The sequence below is a fragment of the Pleurodeles waltl genome, chromosome 8 (assembly GCF_031143425.1).
Source record: "Pleurodeles waltl isolate 20211129_DDA chromosome 8, aPleWal1.hap1.20221129, whole genome shotgun sequence".
NCBI classification, from domain to species: Eukaryota; Metazoa; Chordata; class Amphibia; order Caudata; family Salamandridae; genus Pleurodeles; species Pleurodeles waltl.
In genome coordinates this window covers 1,238,314,248-1,238,333,425 of record NC_090447.1, presented here as the reverse complement: position 1 = coordinate 1,238,333,425, position 19,178 = coordinate 1,238,314,248, and the positions used below count along the sequence as shown (strand labels likewise).

Below are 19,178 nucleotides of genomic sequence, written 5' to 3'. Positions count from 1 at the left end.
AGATAACAGACAACCTGTCAACGGTGTTTCGTGAAAAGGCAAATCTAGGGAAATGGGACCGAAACAGCGAGCACAACTGTATCCAGTAATGTTGCTGTGACATTTCCAGGCAGAAGTGGGCTGTGGACCCTGAAATGAATCGTTGATGAAATCGTTCGGCTTCTGTTGTGTTATGCTTAGCGTGTCTGTGCCTAGCTCTCACCTGGTGCATCGGAACATTCTGATGTACGTCGCCATTGCTGTATACAGTACAGCTCACCGGCAGATGTTCCTCCATGTGTACAAGTGTGTTGGCTGTTTCCCCTTTTTTTCACTGGAAACACATGTCACATGCTGTGGGCTCAGCTGACACATAGCATTATGCTTCTGCACCTTTTCCTGGCCCATCAACAAGGACTATTTTTTAGCTGCTTTGGGCATTAGAATTTGATCACTATTATATATGGAATGGGCTACCGGATGAATGTGAGGGATCAACTGGAAATCAAGATTCATCAATTACACAAGCCGTTTATTTATCTCTCTGCAGTGGAAATATTAAGATCAGTGTTCAATATACTCTGCCTGCTATGGACGATCATCCATGGTCAGTGTCTTGAATACCTGCTATTTATTCATAATGCTAATTTTCCATTTGGTTCTTAAGAAAATTGGATTTCACGAAACATTGTTAAAAGCAAAACACAGAAACATCTTCTCATGAAATTGGTGAAACATTGAAGACCTGATAAGATTGACTAGTGTCCTTATATTCCTCGTATGAAAGCGTTCATCAGATGTATTAGAACATTGGAATGTTGGGAGCTCCATAGAAAACAATGGAGTGCTCTGGGCTTCTGATGGCTGGTAGAAGCCTGGAGTGCCAACATTCCAATGTTGACCACAGCTGTTGCTGTGACCAAAGGCCTCACGGAGCACGAGGGGATTTTAATACACTTGGGCTTGTGAGGCACTTGTTTTATTTATTAGAACATTCTGTCCTCTAGTGGCAGAATGTTCTAATAGCGTTATAGCTCACCTCTAGCTGGGCTATACAGGCATTAAAGTCCTGCTCCCTCGTTGAGGGCCCTTGCCTTTGGCTCAGGCCTTTAACGCTGGAGCAGGCCTTTAATGACCAGTATTGCCTACTAGATAGGGCTATAAGGCTATATTAGTGCACCCATGAGTCAAAGTATTTAAGCTGAGGTTAGGGAGATCAGTGCTTTAACAATGCAATAGAAGGTATGATAGCTGCTCACCATCTTCAAGGAAATTGATTGTGTTATAATCCAACAGAGAGTTGCTTTTGTAAGATGAAACTGTAATTGGATTCAGAAATATGTGGTTATGTTGCTATTAGTGAGTTTTCAGTTCTGTATGTTATGAAGCATTGTGTTTCTACACAGTCGACATAAAGGTTAGACAGAGAAGGACTATCCATCCTTTCAGTTACCCTTTACGCTCTAGCCCTAAATGGCCGCTAGCTTTATCGTGCATAGTCAGAATAGATGTTGTCATGTATACACAAATGAGTTAAGTCTATCACAATTTTGTTTGTCCAACTTGTTGCTGTGCATGCATCCACTAGCCTTTCTAAGGACGAACTGTGTAATCCTTCTTTGAGTCTAAGGTTTGAGCTCTAGTTCTTCCATTGAAAATGATTGCCCTTATACTCTTAATTGCTTTTAGGCGTTTGGATGTCTCCATCATGTCCCACAGCCCTCAAATTCATCAAGTATGTACACTATTTAATTCATGAAGGTTCCCGATAGGCACTGCGGTTTAAGACATGAGCCATTTATTTAGTTCATTACTGAGCTATTGCCAGTAGTTCTTCTCTTTTTAACTTAAATTTTCCACCTTTTTGAAAACAGAAAACGGACTAGCAGCAAACAGTATAATGTTCCACAAATGAGAAGCTGATAAGCATGCAATATTCTGCACTGGTGTTTTCATGAACATCAACATCAACAATGAAAGCCGTACAGTGATCAGAGTCAGAAAGATTGCATCAAAATAGAAACAGAAAAAAAGAAACCAACATATTATTTCAGCCTGACAAAGTCTTTGGCTGCATGTGGCTGGAGGACCTGTGGATAGAACCTATGTGGTCTTGAGAGACAGCAATCAATTGTAACTGTTATCCTAATAAAGTTGTCATTCCTACATCATTGTAGATTTCTTTTCCAAAAGAATAGAAATGATACTTGTAATTTTGGGAGCATGGTCTTTCCTGTATATATACGCACAATGTAACTTCTTAGCAGCAGGTACCAAGACAGGCCCTCTCCAGCCTCCCCCAATGTGACAAATCTGGGGAATGGTCTCGAATTGGAACTACTTATCTCAATAAATGACTGCTCTAATACAGAGTCAAATATTCACTGTTTGCAATAGTTTCTGTAGTATTCAAAAACATCACAGTTACCAAAGCAGAGATCACGATACTCGAAAACAAAATGCATGCAAAACAGCTACGTATGATGACACAAAGGGGTTTCTTTAAATAAAAAGACAGTATATAAAACAGAGAAATGGAGACGGGGAGATCACACAAACTTACCAAAGTGATTCTCGCATACAATGCATTCTAATGTTTCATTGCACCACAAGGAGTAACGTGCCCCTCCACATCAATGCATTGTTCAGCCTAAAGTAAGGATTGTGTAGGCGTGGCTGTAAAATGACAGTATACAGCCCTGCAGAGAAGATGCAGTGCCAGGGCGCTACATGGATCAAACTGTAGCCCGCACATCAATGGGGAAAGGCCAACTGCATGGACATATATACTGTCCTTTTAACTGCAGGGAGAACTGATACTGCGCATGGGCGATGGAGAGAAGCGGGCAAATTTGGTGTGGATAATGGCTGAAGAGAGTAAATGAGCGGGTGTGGTATCCCCATCACGGTTAGAATGGAACTGATAAAGCAGCGTATGGACTGGAGAACAAATCAAAAGCATGTTTATCCACCGAGGGGACTGGGGAATGAAGACTGCCAGCACGTTGCCATGGAAACACTGACAGTGGGCACTGCACCATCTCATACCTTATCCAATACATTGCTGGTTGCTGGTAGTAGTCCAAAGACCCTGATCGCTTGATGGTAAACCCGTGGTCCAGCTGAGCAGAGAGAAATGGGGGAACTCAGTGGATCGGCATTGCGCTTTAGAATCAAGACTCCATTTCATGAGCTCACTCCTGGCATTTTCACAAGCTACTCACAACTTGCATCCTAATACTGTACATTCAAAATTACACACAATAAAAGGAAAACGCCTCCTGTGTTGACATATGTGACTTTTAAGCTGTGTGATATGTCAGGATCTATGACTGAAAAAGAAAGAGTTGGGCAAGCACTGATTGTAACTGAGTGCTGTGCCACAACTTTCATTAGTGCGATGCTGAGAGAGAGAGAGAGAGGTGCAGCTGTGCGCAGTGAAATTTGCTGTTTATTATCTTTTTTTTCAGTGTGGGAAGAAGCTATGACTAATGACAGGTGAAGCAACAAGTGACCCTTGATGTGTTTTTTTCTGATTTTTTTTCCTTATATACTAAGATCAGGATGAATGTGGGCTAAGTTGGTGCAGTGAGGTAAAATGAAACCGAAGAGGCCTCGTGAGAATTAGCAGGGTTGTCCCGCTGTTCAAAGTCACTGAAACATGCAATCTGCCAGGGAGTAAGCTGTGTCATTCTCATGCTCATTTTGCTGAAGTGTGGCAATAAGACTGGACTTTACACCTGCGTGCTAGCTGTAATACACGCGTTTGTTCATTTAATAAATAGCATATTACTCTCTGCAGATCTACAGCTACCGTTTTGTCTTTTAGTAGTTATAAGCAAAGGTGTGTAACCATAACTCTAGCACAGTGAATTAAATCTGTGCAGTGAATAACAAGTCCTTGTGAATATGATCCCTGCCCAAGTCGTTTTCTGCTGTAAAGTGACTCTAGGAAGTAATCTGTGACCCTCAAAGTAGTATTTTCTGAAATCAGTTATGCTCTACTGTGGTTATAACATACGATTTGGCCTTAGCACTGTAGTAATGCATGTGACAGTCTGTTTTTATTAGTGTACTTGTTCCAATTAACTTATTAAATCACATTTCTCTTTTAAGAAACTTTCTGACTAACTTATAAATATGGAGCTTGTGACAGCAGCTGTCTGATAAGGATACACTTACATGCTGGCGGGTTTTTGGAACTAGTGAGCGTGTTTTGGTCTAAAATGTAATTTCTACAAAGCAAAATGTTTTTTAGAATGAATGCACCTTTGGGCATCGATATCTGTGAATTAATATTTGTCACAAGCACTTTATGGTGAGGTATTAAGACTTAGAATAGGTAGTACGGGGTGCAGTACCAGTTAGGACACTCATGTACTAGGAAGGCTGTTGTGAACTAAAATCTGAAGTGCTGCATCTATCTCTCTATCTATCTATCTATCTATCTATCTATCTATCTATCTATCTATCTATCTATCTATATATATATATACGTATATATATATATATATATATATATATGACTTCAGAACAAATACTGTTGCCCTTTGGTTGCTCTTACGGCTTGTTTACTTACCGGTTAATTATCCAAATGAAAATATTACATAGACATACTGACTTCAAGGACAAGTGTACAAGTTTCATAGCACTTCTTAGCATGGTCAACATTCCTCGCTTAAACCCGATAGCCATTCTCCCTTCAATAAACCACAGCTTATATATAGCTACTTGAAGCAGTCTTGATTTCGAACAAGCTTTCACCCATTACTCTATTGATAGACTCTAACAGTAGCACACCCTTGTAAATTAGGTGCTAACAGCCACGATGTACAGTACACGTAAGGCCAAATTTACTAATTGTTCATTCATCATGCTGCGCTGAGAGGAAGGGATAGAGCAGGACAGAGACATACCTACAAAGATATAGCGCCGCGACTTTCATCACCTGGGCTGGTGCTCTTTCTTGCAGCCTAGCCCCGCGCACAAGCCTTTCCACACACTGAAAAGGTAGGTGCACAATGTCGCAACAAAACTGGAGGGGGGGTCCCTGCACAGAACATGGAGAGGGCCCCCCCTCCGGACTCACTCAGGCCAGGTGCTGTACTGAGGGGGCCACCTGGAGCTTAGGGGCCCCCTCGCACCACAAGGGCTGCAGGGTCCTTTGTTACACCCCTGTATGTGCACGAGATGAGCATAGGGTTTGTACAAAATAATACCCTCAGACATAGCTTAAAATGTGTCCTAGTTTGAGTACTGTACAGTTAAAGTTAGAAAACGTTGGAGAAGAGAAAACTTTTCTGTAACTTTGTGCATGCCTCAAAGAGATGTTAATGTTTGGTGCAAAGCCCTGTTTAAAAATTATATTTGACAAGATTTGGCATCAAACACCATGGGTGGTTGTGTGGGAACACCCATGTGCAACACATGGGATACCCCCTCGATGCAAAGTATAACTTTAGAGCTACTTTCTAGCACAAAACAAGTTTTGCCCTGGAAACAAAATTCCACATCAAAACATTGTTCCAGTGTGTGTCACTTTTGGAGACCTTGCATGGCACAAAGTGTTCATAAATGTGTACTCTAATTTCAGGAATGTTCCTCTTGTGGACATCGAAGGGCTGAAGAATAAAAACATCTAAGGAAAAAGCTACACTAGTGATTCACGTTTAGCCTGATCAGTTTTAATAAAAAGGATTTACAGGAAAATAAGATACACATCCAAAAAAGGATAATAAAACTTGTGGCAACTGAAACATTGTTTTAGCACGTGACAAAGCATTAGTAGAGTGGCGTAGTACTGAAAAGGGATAGTTGATTCTCCCACATCCTTTTCATTCAAGTATGAGCAATACCTTAGCATTTGCTAGATACCACTTCTCTCCTTTCATCAGATCTTCTCATGTTCATACAAGACACAATAGGCAGGATTGACAGGTGTTTTGTCCCAATCTCAACTAGTGTAGGCAATGAAAAATAGGTATTTTATGGATCAGCTACTTCTCAACATTGTATCAACACACACCATTTGCAGCACCTTTTATCTAGGTAATGGCTGTCACAAGGGAAAGTGGAAGGAACAGACAATCCCTTTGCCCACAACGCTGGCCTGTAGCCCACCTCCTACTGCAATACTTAAGTGGCAGAATACATAATTACATTCCATCCCTCAGCTAGAGTGGACATGCAAATCTAAGCATGGACATGTACAGAGATTTTAAGAGCCACACCTGCCATTGCTACTTTAATGCATGATTGTAAGTGCTGTTTCCATGAGTAGCATTATCAGTTCCACGTCATCATGCCATGTGGCAAATGGGAGACAATGTATAACAAGCAGGGCAGTGGGTGCTTATCTGCTGCTTCGATACTTAAGGGAGAGCGGGACTGAGTGCAGGAAATTAGGAGGATCCAGTCAAATCCCAGATCTGCTGCTTTGAAACTCAAGGAGGGCTAGACACATTGCAGGAAATTAGGAAGATGAGGGGATCCAGTAAGATCCTAGGTCTGGCAGTCATTTTTTAGTTCGATCCGGACTGTCCCCAGTGTTATATGCTGAATTTGTCCTGGGGTGTGTCTTTGGGTCACATATGGCAATGTCAGCAGGTTGTCTACTTTCTGTTTCGCTCAGCAAGTGAGGGGACTTTTCTGTTTTCACTTTCATGATTTGGAAGGCATGGGAGCTATGGTTTGGAAGTAGGGTTTTGACCATGTTCTACAGCGATATTTAAGAGATATGCATGCACTGTGAGACCGTCAGATGTATCTGTCTGAATGAGTAATTACACTAATAACGATTTGGATAGCACTCATTTTTTATTTCATTTTTTTTTAGTGCTATCCCAATGTGACGTGTTGGAGTATTTTCCATCACACATGCATTGTGCATAGACAATAAATCATACAAGTTTGTAAATCAATGTACGGGAAATGCTACGTAGGACAGTAAAAGGAGTCATGTATCGTCCATAGTGGAAGGCATTATATGTTAGGAATGCATGTTCTTGAGAAACAGTAAGTTGCGATTTAAATTGTAACTCAGTGGTTGAAGTTGTCTGTACTAATAAGACTTTATTACTACCCAAAAGTGCCCTTGTTAGCAATAATGAAAGATTGATTAAAAACCTACAAGGTTCTAAACCCATGCCTTGATGCTGGTTCATAGTTCAATCTGCTATAGTACAAGGATTCAAAAATCATAAACATAAAGTAGGAAATGGATCTTATGTGACAAGAGCTGTAACCCACAGAGCTAGCTACATTAAATGCAATTATGTGATCGGCCTGTTACACAGAGTACTTGTCAGCAGGCAAGCTAACTCTCTGTGCTACTTGGAGACAAAACTGTGAACAGAGAAAACTCAGATCTTTCCAGCAAGTGAATTAACCAGTGGAGTCAACTTATTTTTATTACCCTTCCGTAAAAACTGCTGGACACACAAAGATCTCTGCAGCACAGTGCTTCATTTGTGGTTGTTCATTCCGGTGTGGAGCACCAGCACTTGTTTTTCAGGGCCCGCGCTTATTTTTCTGCCTCAAACATTTACTGGAGCAAAAGACACATATGGGAAAGACGGAGGAAGAGAAAAACAAAAACGCGTCACAATGGAAGAAAGCAGAAAGCTGCAAGAGTGAGCTGAAGGAGCAGGGAGTGGCTGTAAATGGAGTGAAGAGACCCGAGATGGATCCAGGATTACACTGCCTTGGTATTTGGTTGTCGATCATTTAATTGCAGCAGCCACGTTTTTAAGAGGAGGGCTTTGGGCAACGGCACGTTTTTATGTACAAATTAAGCACTGCTGCAGCAGGTGCTTTAACCCCTTAAGATAATTTAAAATGCTGCCTCTTTGTCACCAATTAACCCAGAGTAAGTTTATAGTCACAATTATCAATGCTTCCATTTTAATTGCGGAAGGGTTTTTTTTTAACAAAGAAATGTATGAATTGACTGTCAAATTCTGCTTTTCATGACTCCGCCACTCGCGGCTCCATCCCTTTCCCGCAGCCACATATCGAACTCGAATTTTCCTGGATTCATCGTTTCCCATTTCCAGTAGCGGCTAGACGGCAACGTGAGCGCTTCACCTGTGCTCGGTGCGCCCCCGCCCAATGGCCTCAGGCCCTGTTTCTGAAACGGGTCCTGCGGTCTGTTAGGTACGAAACCACATTGTGAGAGGTTGTAGATTTTACACTTTTTGTATTCATGCTGCAAAAGGTCCATGCATTCTTTCGTGCCGGGGGGTGGGAGGGGGTGTAATTGAAATGGTGGGTGCTAAGTTCTACGTCAAGTCTCAGCAACCCAAATGTCTTTGAATAACAGTTTGGGCTCTCCTGGTTCCTCCGTCTTTTATTTGTTCTCAAGCGACCCGCGGCTTTGGTATGATGGGCTCGTTCATAACGGTTTTCGAACAATGAAAGCGGCCTCCCTCCCTTCAAGCAGTATCCCTGTCAAAACAAGGCTATATGTTTTTTAACCGGGGAAAAATAAGTTCAGCGTTTTTCGCAGTTTTTGCAGAGATTTCTGACTATGCTGGTTCATTGCTGCCATCTAGTGTAAAAGGAGCGAACTGCATGCAGAAGAGAAACTACCTGTTTTTTCATTCAACCAATCACACTGCTGTTAGTCTGGTAACCTTTCCAAGTGTTCCCAAGGAGATTACGTTTCAGAAATACAGTGACACGTTGGCTTTCACAAAGACATGGACGCCCACATCAATTCAGTTTTCACACTTTCCTACGTAACCATATAGCACAAACTCTAAACATCTTAGCTTTAACATTGCCCATTTAATTCTCTTAATTCCTCCTGTTTATTCCAAATCTTTGTAAATAAATTCACCTATTTTGGTTGCGCTATTTTAGCCGCACACTCCCCCTTCAGTAGGAATAAATTGTAATGTTGTTACTACATAGACCCTCTCAACCCCTATGCATCACTCTCCCACATCCCTTCGTTACGCCATATTCACTAACGTTCTGACTTGTATGGTAGAAAATATTTTTTACGTATATACCTCCTCTAATGAATACTTTTTTTGTCTTGTAGATCGAAATTTGAAGACGTTTGCAACAGACTCGCACCCCTGCGCTCGTTCATTCTGCGCAAGTTTAGCTCCTTAAATCGCCCTTCATATCCCTTGGGAGTTAAGAAATGCGCCGTGTTTCTAGTCAGTCACAGGCCTGCGGTGGCGCAGGTTTGAACCCTCACCATATTCATGAAGGGTGACTTCACTCCACTTTGCGACAAAGTTTTAAACTCCATCTACCACATATAAACGATGCTTTGCACCTTCCAGAGATATTGTTTACTTATACGTTTTTACAGAACTTGTACAAAAGTGCACCGAATTGTACTGAGTTGAAATTACATTTATATACAGCATTTACTACCCACGACGAGGCGTTGGATTGGGCATAAAGACATGCAGCTGATGTTGAATAACCTGTGTGTGTGGGGAGGCGGGACGGGGGCGGAGTTTGTGGGGGTGGTGTCCTCCGCCGTTCGTGGGTGATCATTTGAAGGACCCCCTGAGGTAATAGACTCGATACAAGAGCTGTTGGTAAGTTACGAATTGTTGGACTGCTCCCTGCACCGTGGGATAGTCCTTGGTATAAACTGCCCTAAGCGTCGTTCAGAGCTTTAAACCGACGAACAATTATTTCCAGAAGGAGCAATACGTTATTATTTGAAATTCTGCAGCAAAAACGATTCAATTTTTTTGAAGTTTCGAGGGTGTTTGTGTTCCCTGAAACGAAGGCGCAACCAGGCACGTCTCTCCGGCCACGCAGGCCTTCCATATTCTGTTCTAGTCCAGTGAACAATACTCTGCAACGTTCTCTCTGTATAATGAATGCAATCCGAGTTTTCTTTACTTAAGAACTGTTTGGAGTACACATGGAACGAATGGAACATTTTTCCGTTTCGCTCTTCACCACGGAGGCTGTTTCTGATTGGAAGGGATTAGCAGGCCGACAGAAGTGGGCCCTCGCTGATTGGGGTTGAGCGGCTCCTTGGCAGGCGCTCTGCTTACAGGGATGCCATGTGCTGACCACAGCTTGGTTCACTGCCCTGCCCTGGCCAGGCCTAAGACCTCACATAACCTTCACGTCAAACATGACGTTCTATTAGTCTTCACTGTCGGTTTAGAGTGCGTTTATCAGCGTTGCTGTACAGTACGCTTTTACGAGAGGCCGCGTATAAATGTTTTGATTTACCATCTATATGATAGAGCATTTAGCCATTTTGCGGATATCAGTATTATTTAAAACCCCGAGAAGTAAATCAGAGGGATGGGATAAAATAGCTGCATTACAATTTGGGGAGAGTGTGTGAAGTTGCAAAGTTGTTCCTTGAGAACATACCTTAATCTTTCTAAAATATGACCATTCTCCGATTCCAGGGAAAAACTCTGTGGGGTCTAAAATGGACGGAATGTGGGAATCTCAGGAAACTATGGGTAGATCAGTAGATAAAGTCTATGAAAAACATCGCCCATCTAATTGTTCTTTGTAGGCCCCTAATTTCAACAGAAAATAACACAGTGTCCCAGGCGCGAGGAATTGAAAAACTCACACAAAGACACATGCATGCCATGAAGCAGTGTCTATCCTCTGCCAAGAGGACCAGAGATTTACTCTTTTTTAATGAAGCTACATTTTTTCATCTGGAGGAAGGTTTTAGTCTGCCCCCAACGATCCCCCCACAACCCTCCCCCATTTAAGTCGTGCAACGAAGAAGGTTCCTAGAAATAATAAAGCTTCCACGGTGTCCTTATCTACGCCGAAAGGTTTTACAAGTATTTAGGAGCGGGTGGAATATATTTTATTTTATATGGCCCGTCTGTGATCGAAGCTAAGTACCCTAAAAGGCTCTGACCCTTGTGCTCGATGCCCTACTGGAACGTGTCGCTGCACACACTCAGACCTAAACCAATTATTCATTAATCTTGCAAAGTGTGGCCCAACCAGCACTGGATACCAATGTTACACCCCCTTGCACTAGACAAGCAGGAAACACGCCCTACAGCATTGATGGGGATTAATTCGAATATACGCGGAATAAACATGTCATCACAAGAAGTGATGACTCAACCCTGTCACACTCTTCATACCCTGCACCTAGGATCAGGGACAACATCCATTCATCAATCAGGACCCAACCCTGCTTCAATTAGGAAACAGCTAAAGAGACACCTCTTTAAAGAACATTACACCATGATGCTGAAAAGAGTCCACCTTTGCTCTCAGTACCCACCTACTTCTTCAATCATTTGTTGACTGTATCTTTGCCGTTGGCTCTGTATAGCATTCTGCTGCTTCCTGAATGGGTTTGGTTCTTAATTAAAAAAAGGCCATGGGGATGCATTCTCTGGGGTCTTATAAGGCTAATGTGGGGGGCCACATGGCTCCCCTCAATAAAAAAAATGCCCAGGGGATGGGGTCCCTAGGGCCTAATAATGGTTGGGGAGAGGGTGCACATGCCCCCTTAATAAAAATAAGTTCTGAGGGATAAGGCTTGGGGACGGGGGTCACACGCCCTCCCTCATTAATAAAATAGCTCTTGGGGATGGGGTCCCCAGGGCCTAATAATACTTGGGGAAGGCACCAAGTGGTCCCACTCTTCTTTAAAAAAGAAAAGTCCTGTGAATTTGGTCCCTAGGGACAGGCCCTGTGGCCAATCTCCCGCTGTGCACGACCAAATGCCGTGTGCAGTGTGGGGTTGGCTGCCTTTGGGGGGGTTGACCACAGGACCTGGCTGCAGGCGAAGCCTTGTGGCCAACCCTCACTGCACATGGCCGAAGGTTGTGTGCAACGTAGTGTTGGCTGCATTCACGGGTTGGCTGCAGGCCCTGCAACCTGCCATTCACCTCTTATGGTTAAAGGTCGTGCATGTCAGGGGGTGGGAGTTACACATGGTAATATTACTTTTTGTTAAAAAAGACCCCTAGAAATTCTCTGAAAAACAAAGGTTAAAGTAACATTATAGTTAGGTGAGTTTGTCAGTGACAACAATAATGTTTTGTACTAAAAAAACCAAAATTCACCAATTAGGAGAGCTAACTATAACTTGCGTCCCGGCCATGCACTGTTTATGACCTCCATATTACATCACTCATGACATGTTCTATGACGTCATGTATGACATCACTGATGACATCTTGTCAGACCTGACAGCTTTAGGGTGTCTTCCTCCAACTTTGTGCCTGCCTTCTTCTATCTGTCTGTTCTCATTTTTGCGGGTTTTAGGACTCTTCACACTTGACCACTGCTGATCAGTGCTTGTGCTTCCTTCCCTAAAAGTGGTAACATTGGCTACTACCCAATTGGCATATTTAATTTACCTATTAGTCCCTAGTAAAGTGCACTATATGTGCCCAGGGCTTGTAAATTAAATGCTACCAGTGGGCCTGCATTACTGATTGTGCCACAACCACATAAGTAGCCCCTTTACCATGTCACAGGCCTGCCATTGCTGTTTCACTGCAACTTCAACTTGGCATTTAAAACTACTTGCCAGGCCTTAACACCCCCTTTTATTGCCTATAAGTCACCCTAAGGTAGGCGCTAGGCAGCCCATAGGGCAGGGTGCTTTGTAAGTAAAAGGCAGGGCATGTACTTGCAAGTTGTACATGTCGTAATAGTGAAAAAAAAAGAAGCCATTTTTCACTATTGTGAAGCCTGCTCCTCTCACAGGCCAGCATTGGGAAATCCCTTATATACATTTATGTGGTAATTTCTGATCTGAGAGGAGTGCCCTTGTCATGTTTGGTATAGTTGGAATGGTAGTGGGAAATCCTGCTTACTGGTGAGGCTGGATTTAACATTACTATTTTAGAAATGCCACTTTTCGAAAGTAGGCATTTCTCTGCACTTACTGCTCTATGTGTCTTACAGCCAGTCTCCAGAGCATGTCTGGTCTGTGCTGGCTGACAGCTCCCCTTGTGCATTCCACCTAGACAGCCATAAACGCAGGACACCAGTCACGGCTTGCTTCACTCATAAGGAGTGGGGTGGGTGCGGCGCACGTAGGGTGGGAGTGGGTCTAAAAATGAATAAAAAAATTAAAATAAATAAAAACTTACGTCGCTCCGAACCGCGCCACTCCTCTCCTCTATCTTGCTGCAGGCACGGGCTCCCAGCCTGCCCTCTGGCCAGTTCTGACGCTTCTCAAAGCAGAGTCAGGATTGGCTGGGAGTGCCCAGCCAGGGCGCTCCCTGGAAACTGGGAGCCTGTGCAGGCTCTCTCCAGCCCGACAGCCTACTTTGCATGTGTTTTTCGTCGTCCCGAGACGGCCAGCCAAACATACATGCGCACTGAGGGGAGTGCACAGTGCACTCCTCTCACTGCTTATCACCCCGTGGCCCCACCCCTTTCACAACAAAGGGATAATAAACATAGACCCAAATTTATACTTTTTTTGCGTCGCATTTGCGTAATTTTTTGATGCAAAATCGGCGCAAACTTACAAAATGCAATTGTATTTGTAAGTTTCCGCTGCTTTTGCGTGAAAAAGTGGCGCAAATGCGGTGCTCAAAAAGTATAAATATGGGCCATAGTTTGTTATCCCTTCATTGTGAAAGGTTGTGCAGCTTCTGCTGCTGGTCGGGGACGATGACGCTCCTCCACTCTAATGGCCCCTGCAGAACACTCAGCCGCATTTGCATTCATCTGCATACTGATGTGTCTTTCTGGGCAGGAAGGGTGGAAGGGCTCTCACTTACACTTCAAAAGCCAGTGTCCTGACTCCACACAGAGGACTGATAAACCCTCACATATCTTCAGACAGACAGGACTGGGTTGAAAGGGGAACTGGTGCACTTCAAAACCACTCTTTGAAGTTTCCCACACTTCAAAGGCACATTTGAGTATATATACTGGGTCTCTGACTCCCCTCAAATCAGACACTACTGGACCTGCAACTCGATTCTGTCAGAAAGGCTGCCATGCTGGCCAAAGGACTCATCTGGACAGCTTTTCTGGAAGGACTGCTCTCCTGCTTGTTGCCCTGCTGCCTACTGTTCCCTGACTCTGTTGGAAGGACTTTGCCTTCCCCCACAAGTGATCTCCAAGGTCTTGGACTGAGCTTGCCTCCTGTTAAGAGGTCTCACAGCCATCAAAGACTTCACCTGAGAGAGTAAATCCACTGCGCCATGCATTATTACTGTTGACTTCTGACATCACAATTGCTGCTGCTAAAGTACACAGCCAGGGTGAAAAAAGCATAACTGCAGCTGCACTTTAAACAACGAAAAAGATAACTGTCTTTTCCTTCTTCTCATATAATATTCTTAAAAGAAAAAGAGATTAGTGTAAGGGAGATAGTTATAAAAAATGTTTATTTTTCCATGCTGTAGGTCATTGCAGGGAAGCTATTTTCTAAAACTTCTAAGATGTATTTTTTAACTGACTTACATTAAACCGATTCTAATATCTTTTTGAAAATGCAGTGTGTTTAATTTTACAGTACAGAGTATGTTTTTGTTCTTCTTGTCTGCAATGAACATGAAAGAAGAAGGCACCAAGGCCCATATTTATGAGGCCCTTGTGCCTCCATTGCGTCACTTTTTGTGATGCAATACCGGCGCAAACCACTAAATCATATTTATAATGCCACAGAAAGCCACTGTGCATGGCTTAGAATGGCCCCATAAATATGGAGTAAAGCAGGGCAGCGCAAATTGCTGCATTGCCTTACTCTGAGCTATGGAGGAGTTCAGTGGGCATTGCGGTGGGTGTTCCCACATAACACCCACTGATTTTGATGCATCCTGGGATTTACAAGACTTTGTAAACCTGGCAATGCACCAAAACCTTATGCCTCCCCACGAGGAGAAATATCTTTATTTCTTTTTGTTTTTTCTTGCACACATGAAAGAGGAAAAAACTTCCCAGGATTGTTTTTGTGTAGGAAGACACCCCTTCCTGCACAAAAGAATCCTGCATGCAACGGGGTGCCTGCATTGGCACTGGGCTGCCAAAACAGAGTAATCACAGGGGAAAGGACAGGAATTCATCATGTTGCTTAAATATGGCACATTCCTGCCCTTTCCCTTTGACACAGGGCAGCGCAGCAAGGTCACTTGCTGTGCTACCCTGCGCCAAAATCTCATAAATTTGGGCCCAGGGACTTATGCAGTTTGTGGCAACTGTGATTGTGTGACTTTATATCGTAAGGAATAAAATAACTTTTGCAGTACTTTAAAAGGATATTGTTAGTCACCTTGGTGACCCACAATCTTATGAGGAATTCAGTTTTTGTCCTCATTCCACTTTATGGTGAGCAAAAGAACGATGGATTAACCCCAGGTCTGTGACTGGGAGTGAGTGTTAAAAAAGTTTCAGCACTACGTTCATCATCCTTTTGTGTTACTGAAGTCACCCTAAGTGGGAAGGGTATGCCCAGATGTGGGTCCTGTGCTTGTGCTCACTGTGCCACTGGATTCAAGCTAGCCTGGTTGATGAAGAGTGATACCCTGAAACTGGTCCCAGGATGCTTGTTTCCGGCCCAGAGAGGACCTGGCCTGACAGTTCAGGCTGTACTGTTCCCATGGGGAACAGGGTCAAGACTGATTTGCATATGGCTGGGTCCAAACTGGGGTGGCATGATGAGAAAAAGAATGATGGATTAAAACCAGATCTGTGACTGGGGGTGAGTGTTTGAAAAGCTTCAGCACTCTGTCCATCATCCTTTTGTGTCGCAGAACTCCACAGTAACTGCATTATCCTTATAATGTATGGCAGGGGATACTATATGCCATGTATGAAGTTACCTCATCATTATTTGAGCTTGATACTTAATGTAGAGGACTTGATAAGAACCAATTAAGTACAAATCTCAAATAAGTGCAATATTGCATGAATTTGTAAACTCAGTTGAGCCATTAGGCTGAATCTCACACTAATGCAGGACCATTGCATTAGTATTGCAGAGCCCTGCCTTTTGGCAACTACATTAAAAATAACAGAATTGTGGTCAATTATATTTTTCAAAATCACCAAATATATCTTTAAAAAAACAAGCTAAGTTGAGGAGACATACTTTTTTAAAGGAATCTTTAACAAAATAAATAAATCTCTGCTGGGGAGGACCTGGGCAGTATAATTCATTGGTATGCGTGCTGGCAGTCCACTAGACAAGGATTTAGGTGTTGAGGGCATATCACCACATATTGCATGAACAATGGATATGTGGAATGTGATGGTGAAATAGGTCACGAATCAGGGAGAGCTTTGTTTAAAGAGAATCCCTTCCTGTGAACGGTACTGCAGCTCAGGCAATGACAAACAAAATCAATAATTAGGGCAAAGCATGAAGAACAGTTCATAGCTAGCAATGAGACAGCATTCACAAATAAAACAAAACAAGGAACATCTGCACACACAATTTGAAAAGTGGAACAAAGAGAGCCCCAGGGTGCATCACTTGACCACATAATCCTCAACTATGCCAGAATTACTCTGAAGAAGCTTTTGTCCAGGATTCATTCAGCCAGCGTGAATGATAGAAAGCTTAATCTGACCTTATCAATTTCTATAGCACATGTGGCTTGCACTAGACTTTGGGGGTCATTCTGACTCCCGCCGGCCGCGGTAACTGCGGTGCCGGTGGGAGCCGCCAGAATACCGCTGCGCGGTCAGAAGACCGCCACGGTTATTCTGTGTTTCCCGCTGGGCTGGCGGGCGACCGCCAGAAGGCCGCCCGCCAGCCCAGCGGGAAACCCCTTCCCAAGAGGAAGCCAGCTCCGAATGGAGCCGGCGGAGTGGGAAGGGTGCGACGGGTGCAGTAGCACCCGTCGCGATTTTCAGTGTCTGCATGGCAGACACTGAAAATCTTTTAGGGGCCCTCTTACGGGGGCCCCTGCAGTGCCCATGCCTTTGGCATGGGCACTGCAGGGGCCCCCAGGGGCCCCACGACACCCCTCACCGCCATCCTGTTCCTGGTGGTCAAAACCGCCAGGAACAGGATGGCGGTGAGGGGGTCGGAATCCCCATGGCGGCGCAGCAAGCTGCGCCGCCATGGACGATTCCACAGGGCAGCGGAAAACCGGCGGGAGACCGCCGGTTTTCCGTCTCTGACTGCGGCCATACCGCCGCGGTCAGAATGCCCTTGGGAGCACCGCCAGCCTGTTGGCGGTGCTCCCGCGGTCCCCGGCCCTGGCGGTCCATGACCGCCAGGGTCAGAATGACTGCCTTTGTCTCCTGAAGTAAGTGTACGTTTTTCTGATCTTTCCTGTGCACTGCAAGGGAAGAGATACTGTGTGGAACGTAAGGGTGGGAAATTGTAAATGTATGAAGGCAGGTATTCTGCTGTCAGCATAGTACGGTTGAACTTTCAAAATATTGACTTCAGAGTGGCTGTCTAAAATTGAACTACTGTTATGTCTTTACTAATTTGAAGAGCTAACATTTTAAAATATATTTGACACTTTAAAAACATGCCAAATAAATCCCAAACAAAGCAGTAATTAAAGCTGTCTATGGTCAGGTGTGCCTTCCTCTTTAAATGAGAAGAGAACCTCTTTGGGCTGGTCATATATTACAATATTGTCTAAAGAAATTATGTCTGACATAAATATTGTGTCCCAAATATTGTTTATAAAAATATCATACCAGTTGATGTAGATTTTCTAATATTAACTCCAATGGGGCGATCTTTCTGTATAGACTATGAGAGAGATCAAATTTTATTAATATATTAGTGGCATAGAAGTTAGCATGTGGTGATTAATTACCCTACACTTTAAAGACTTAACAGAGAAAATACTATGAGTTGTAAAATGTGCACATTTGAATTATGGTGAACCATGTGGCTACCATTCGTATTAAACATTATGGACCTGATTAAAACCTTGGCAGAGGGCATTACTTTGTCCCAAAAGTGACAGATATCCCGTCCGCCTTTCTACAAGTTCCATAGAATATAATGGAACTTGTAATATGGTCGGTGGGATATCCGTCACGTTTGGGATGGAGTAATCTCCTCCGCCAATGTTGTGATGAGGCCCTATGTTTTTACATGAGAATTTTGCATTCATATTAAATGATGTACTAATGTGAAATTAATATAAATTAATTGTATTTATATTGAATTAAATGAATTAATTAATGCAAGATACATGTGTTCGGAAAAATAAATACATGATTAAATTAGTTTTAAAATGTTACAGATAATTTTTTGCAATTAAGTAATTTGCTTTGCATATTTCATATGAATTGTAAGGTGTGCAATAGGTTTATTAATGTATTAATATGCATGAAGGCTTTTTTAGCTTGACTAGGCCTGAACGATTCATTTTGGCATCAGTAATGGAAAAACACTTGTTTATTCTGTCCCCTCTGACCTGAATTTGTTTCCTAAGCTGCTAATGTGATGTTGCATTTCCTATTGTATTGAAGTCACGAAACATGTTTCAGAAATAACAATGTTGCACTATTTGTTCTAGCTGTGGAACAAGACAGGACATTTGCAGTTCTCATGTGAAATGTATTAGTTTATTGTGTGTTGTGAGAAAGGATCTGGAGTAAAAAATAACCAGAGAATGTCATATTTTGTTAGAAATCTGTGAAATCATATAGATGAAAAGCACTTTTGCTGGAAATATTCATAATAGTTGCAAATTTGATGGTGCCATCTGCAGCCACTGGGTGCTGAATCTGACGTCTGAAGTGCACCCACCTGAAGGACCAATCGAGAGGATTGTGATTATTTTAATTAGTGAGAGACTTTGAAACTTAGAGTTAGTTCTTCTCCTGCCTGCATCAAAACTGTCCAGAACCCTATTTGAGTCTGCTGTCACACTCTGTTTCTTTAAGTTCCTAGATGAGTATTCTCATCTTAGTCTTAACTGCCATATTCTGTTGTGTGGTTCAGTACTAATAAGGTCAACTAGTTCTGAACTGCTGATTTGTCCCATGTGCAACCCATGTTCTGCACCATCTTGATGCTGCTGTCAACTGACGCCGGGAGAAGGTGACCATCCTGCTTGATGAATCATCACTGTATGCTGTCCCATCAGGAGAGGTATAACTAAATGTGGTTTCTTGTTTCCTTTTTAGTTAGGTACTTACACCAATTGTATTGTCCTAGTTAGATGTTTTTCAAAATTAATTTGGTCTTTCTTTCATTTTTGCTTTGCCCTCATGTTTTAGCCCTTTCCCACACATGAAAGTCCCAAATTTGTGTTAGTGATGGGAATGGC

General features: G+C 43.0%; 1 protein-coding gene across 4 annotated transcripts in view; it reads right to left on the bottom strand.

Moving 5' to 3' along the window:
- Positions 1 to 19,178, bottom strand: part of DCLK1 (doublecortin like kinase 1) — a 1,081,753-nt gene that overhangs the window by 54,213 nt on the left and 1,008,362 nt on the right. For 2 of the 4 annotated variants that reach the window (XM_069205533.1, XM_069205535.1), the window contains one exon: positions 3,028 to 3,101. The exons of the other annotated variants lie outside the window; for them this stretch is intronic. In XM_069205533.1, the coding sequence (XP_069061634.1) occupies positions 3,028 to 3,101 (74 nt within the window). The remainder of the gene's footprint in view (positions 1 to 3,027; positions 3,102 to 19,178) is intronic. 4 annotated transcript variants of the gene reach the window in all.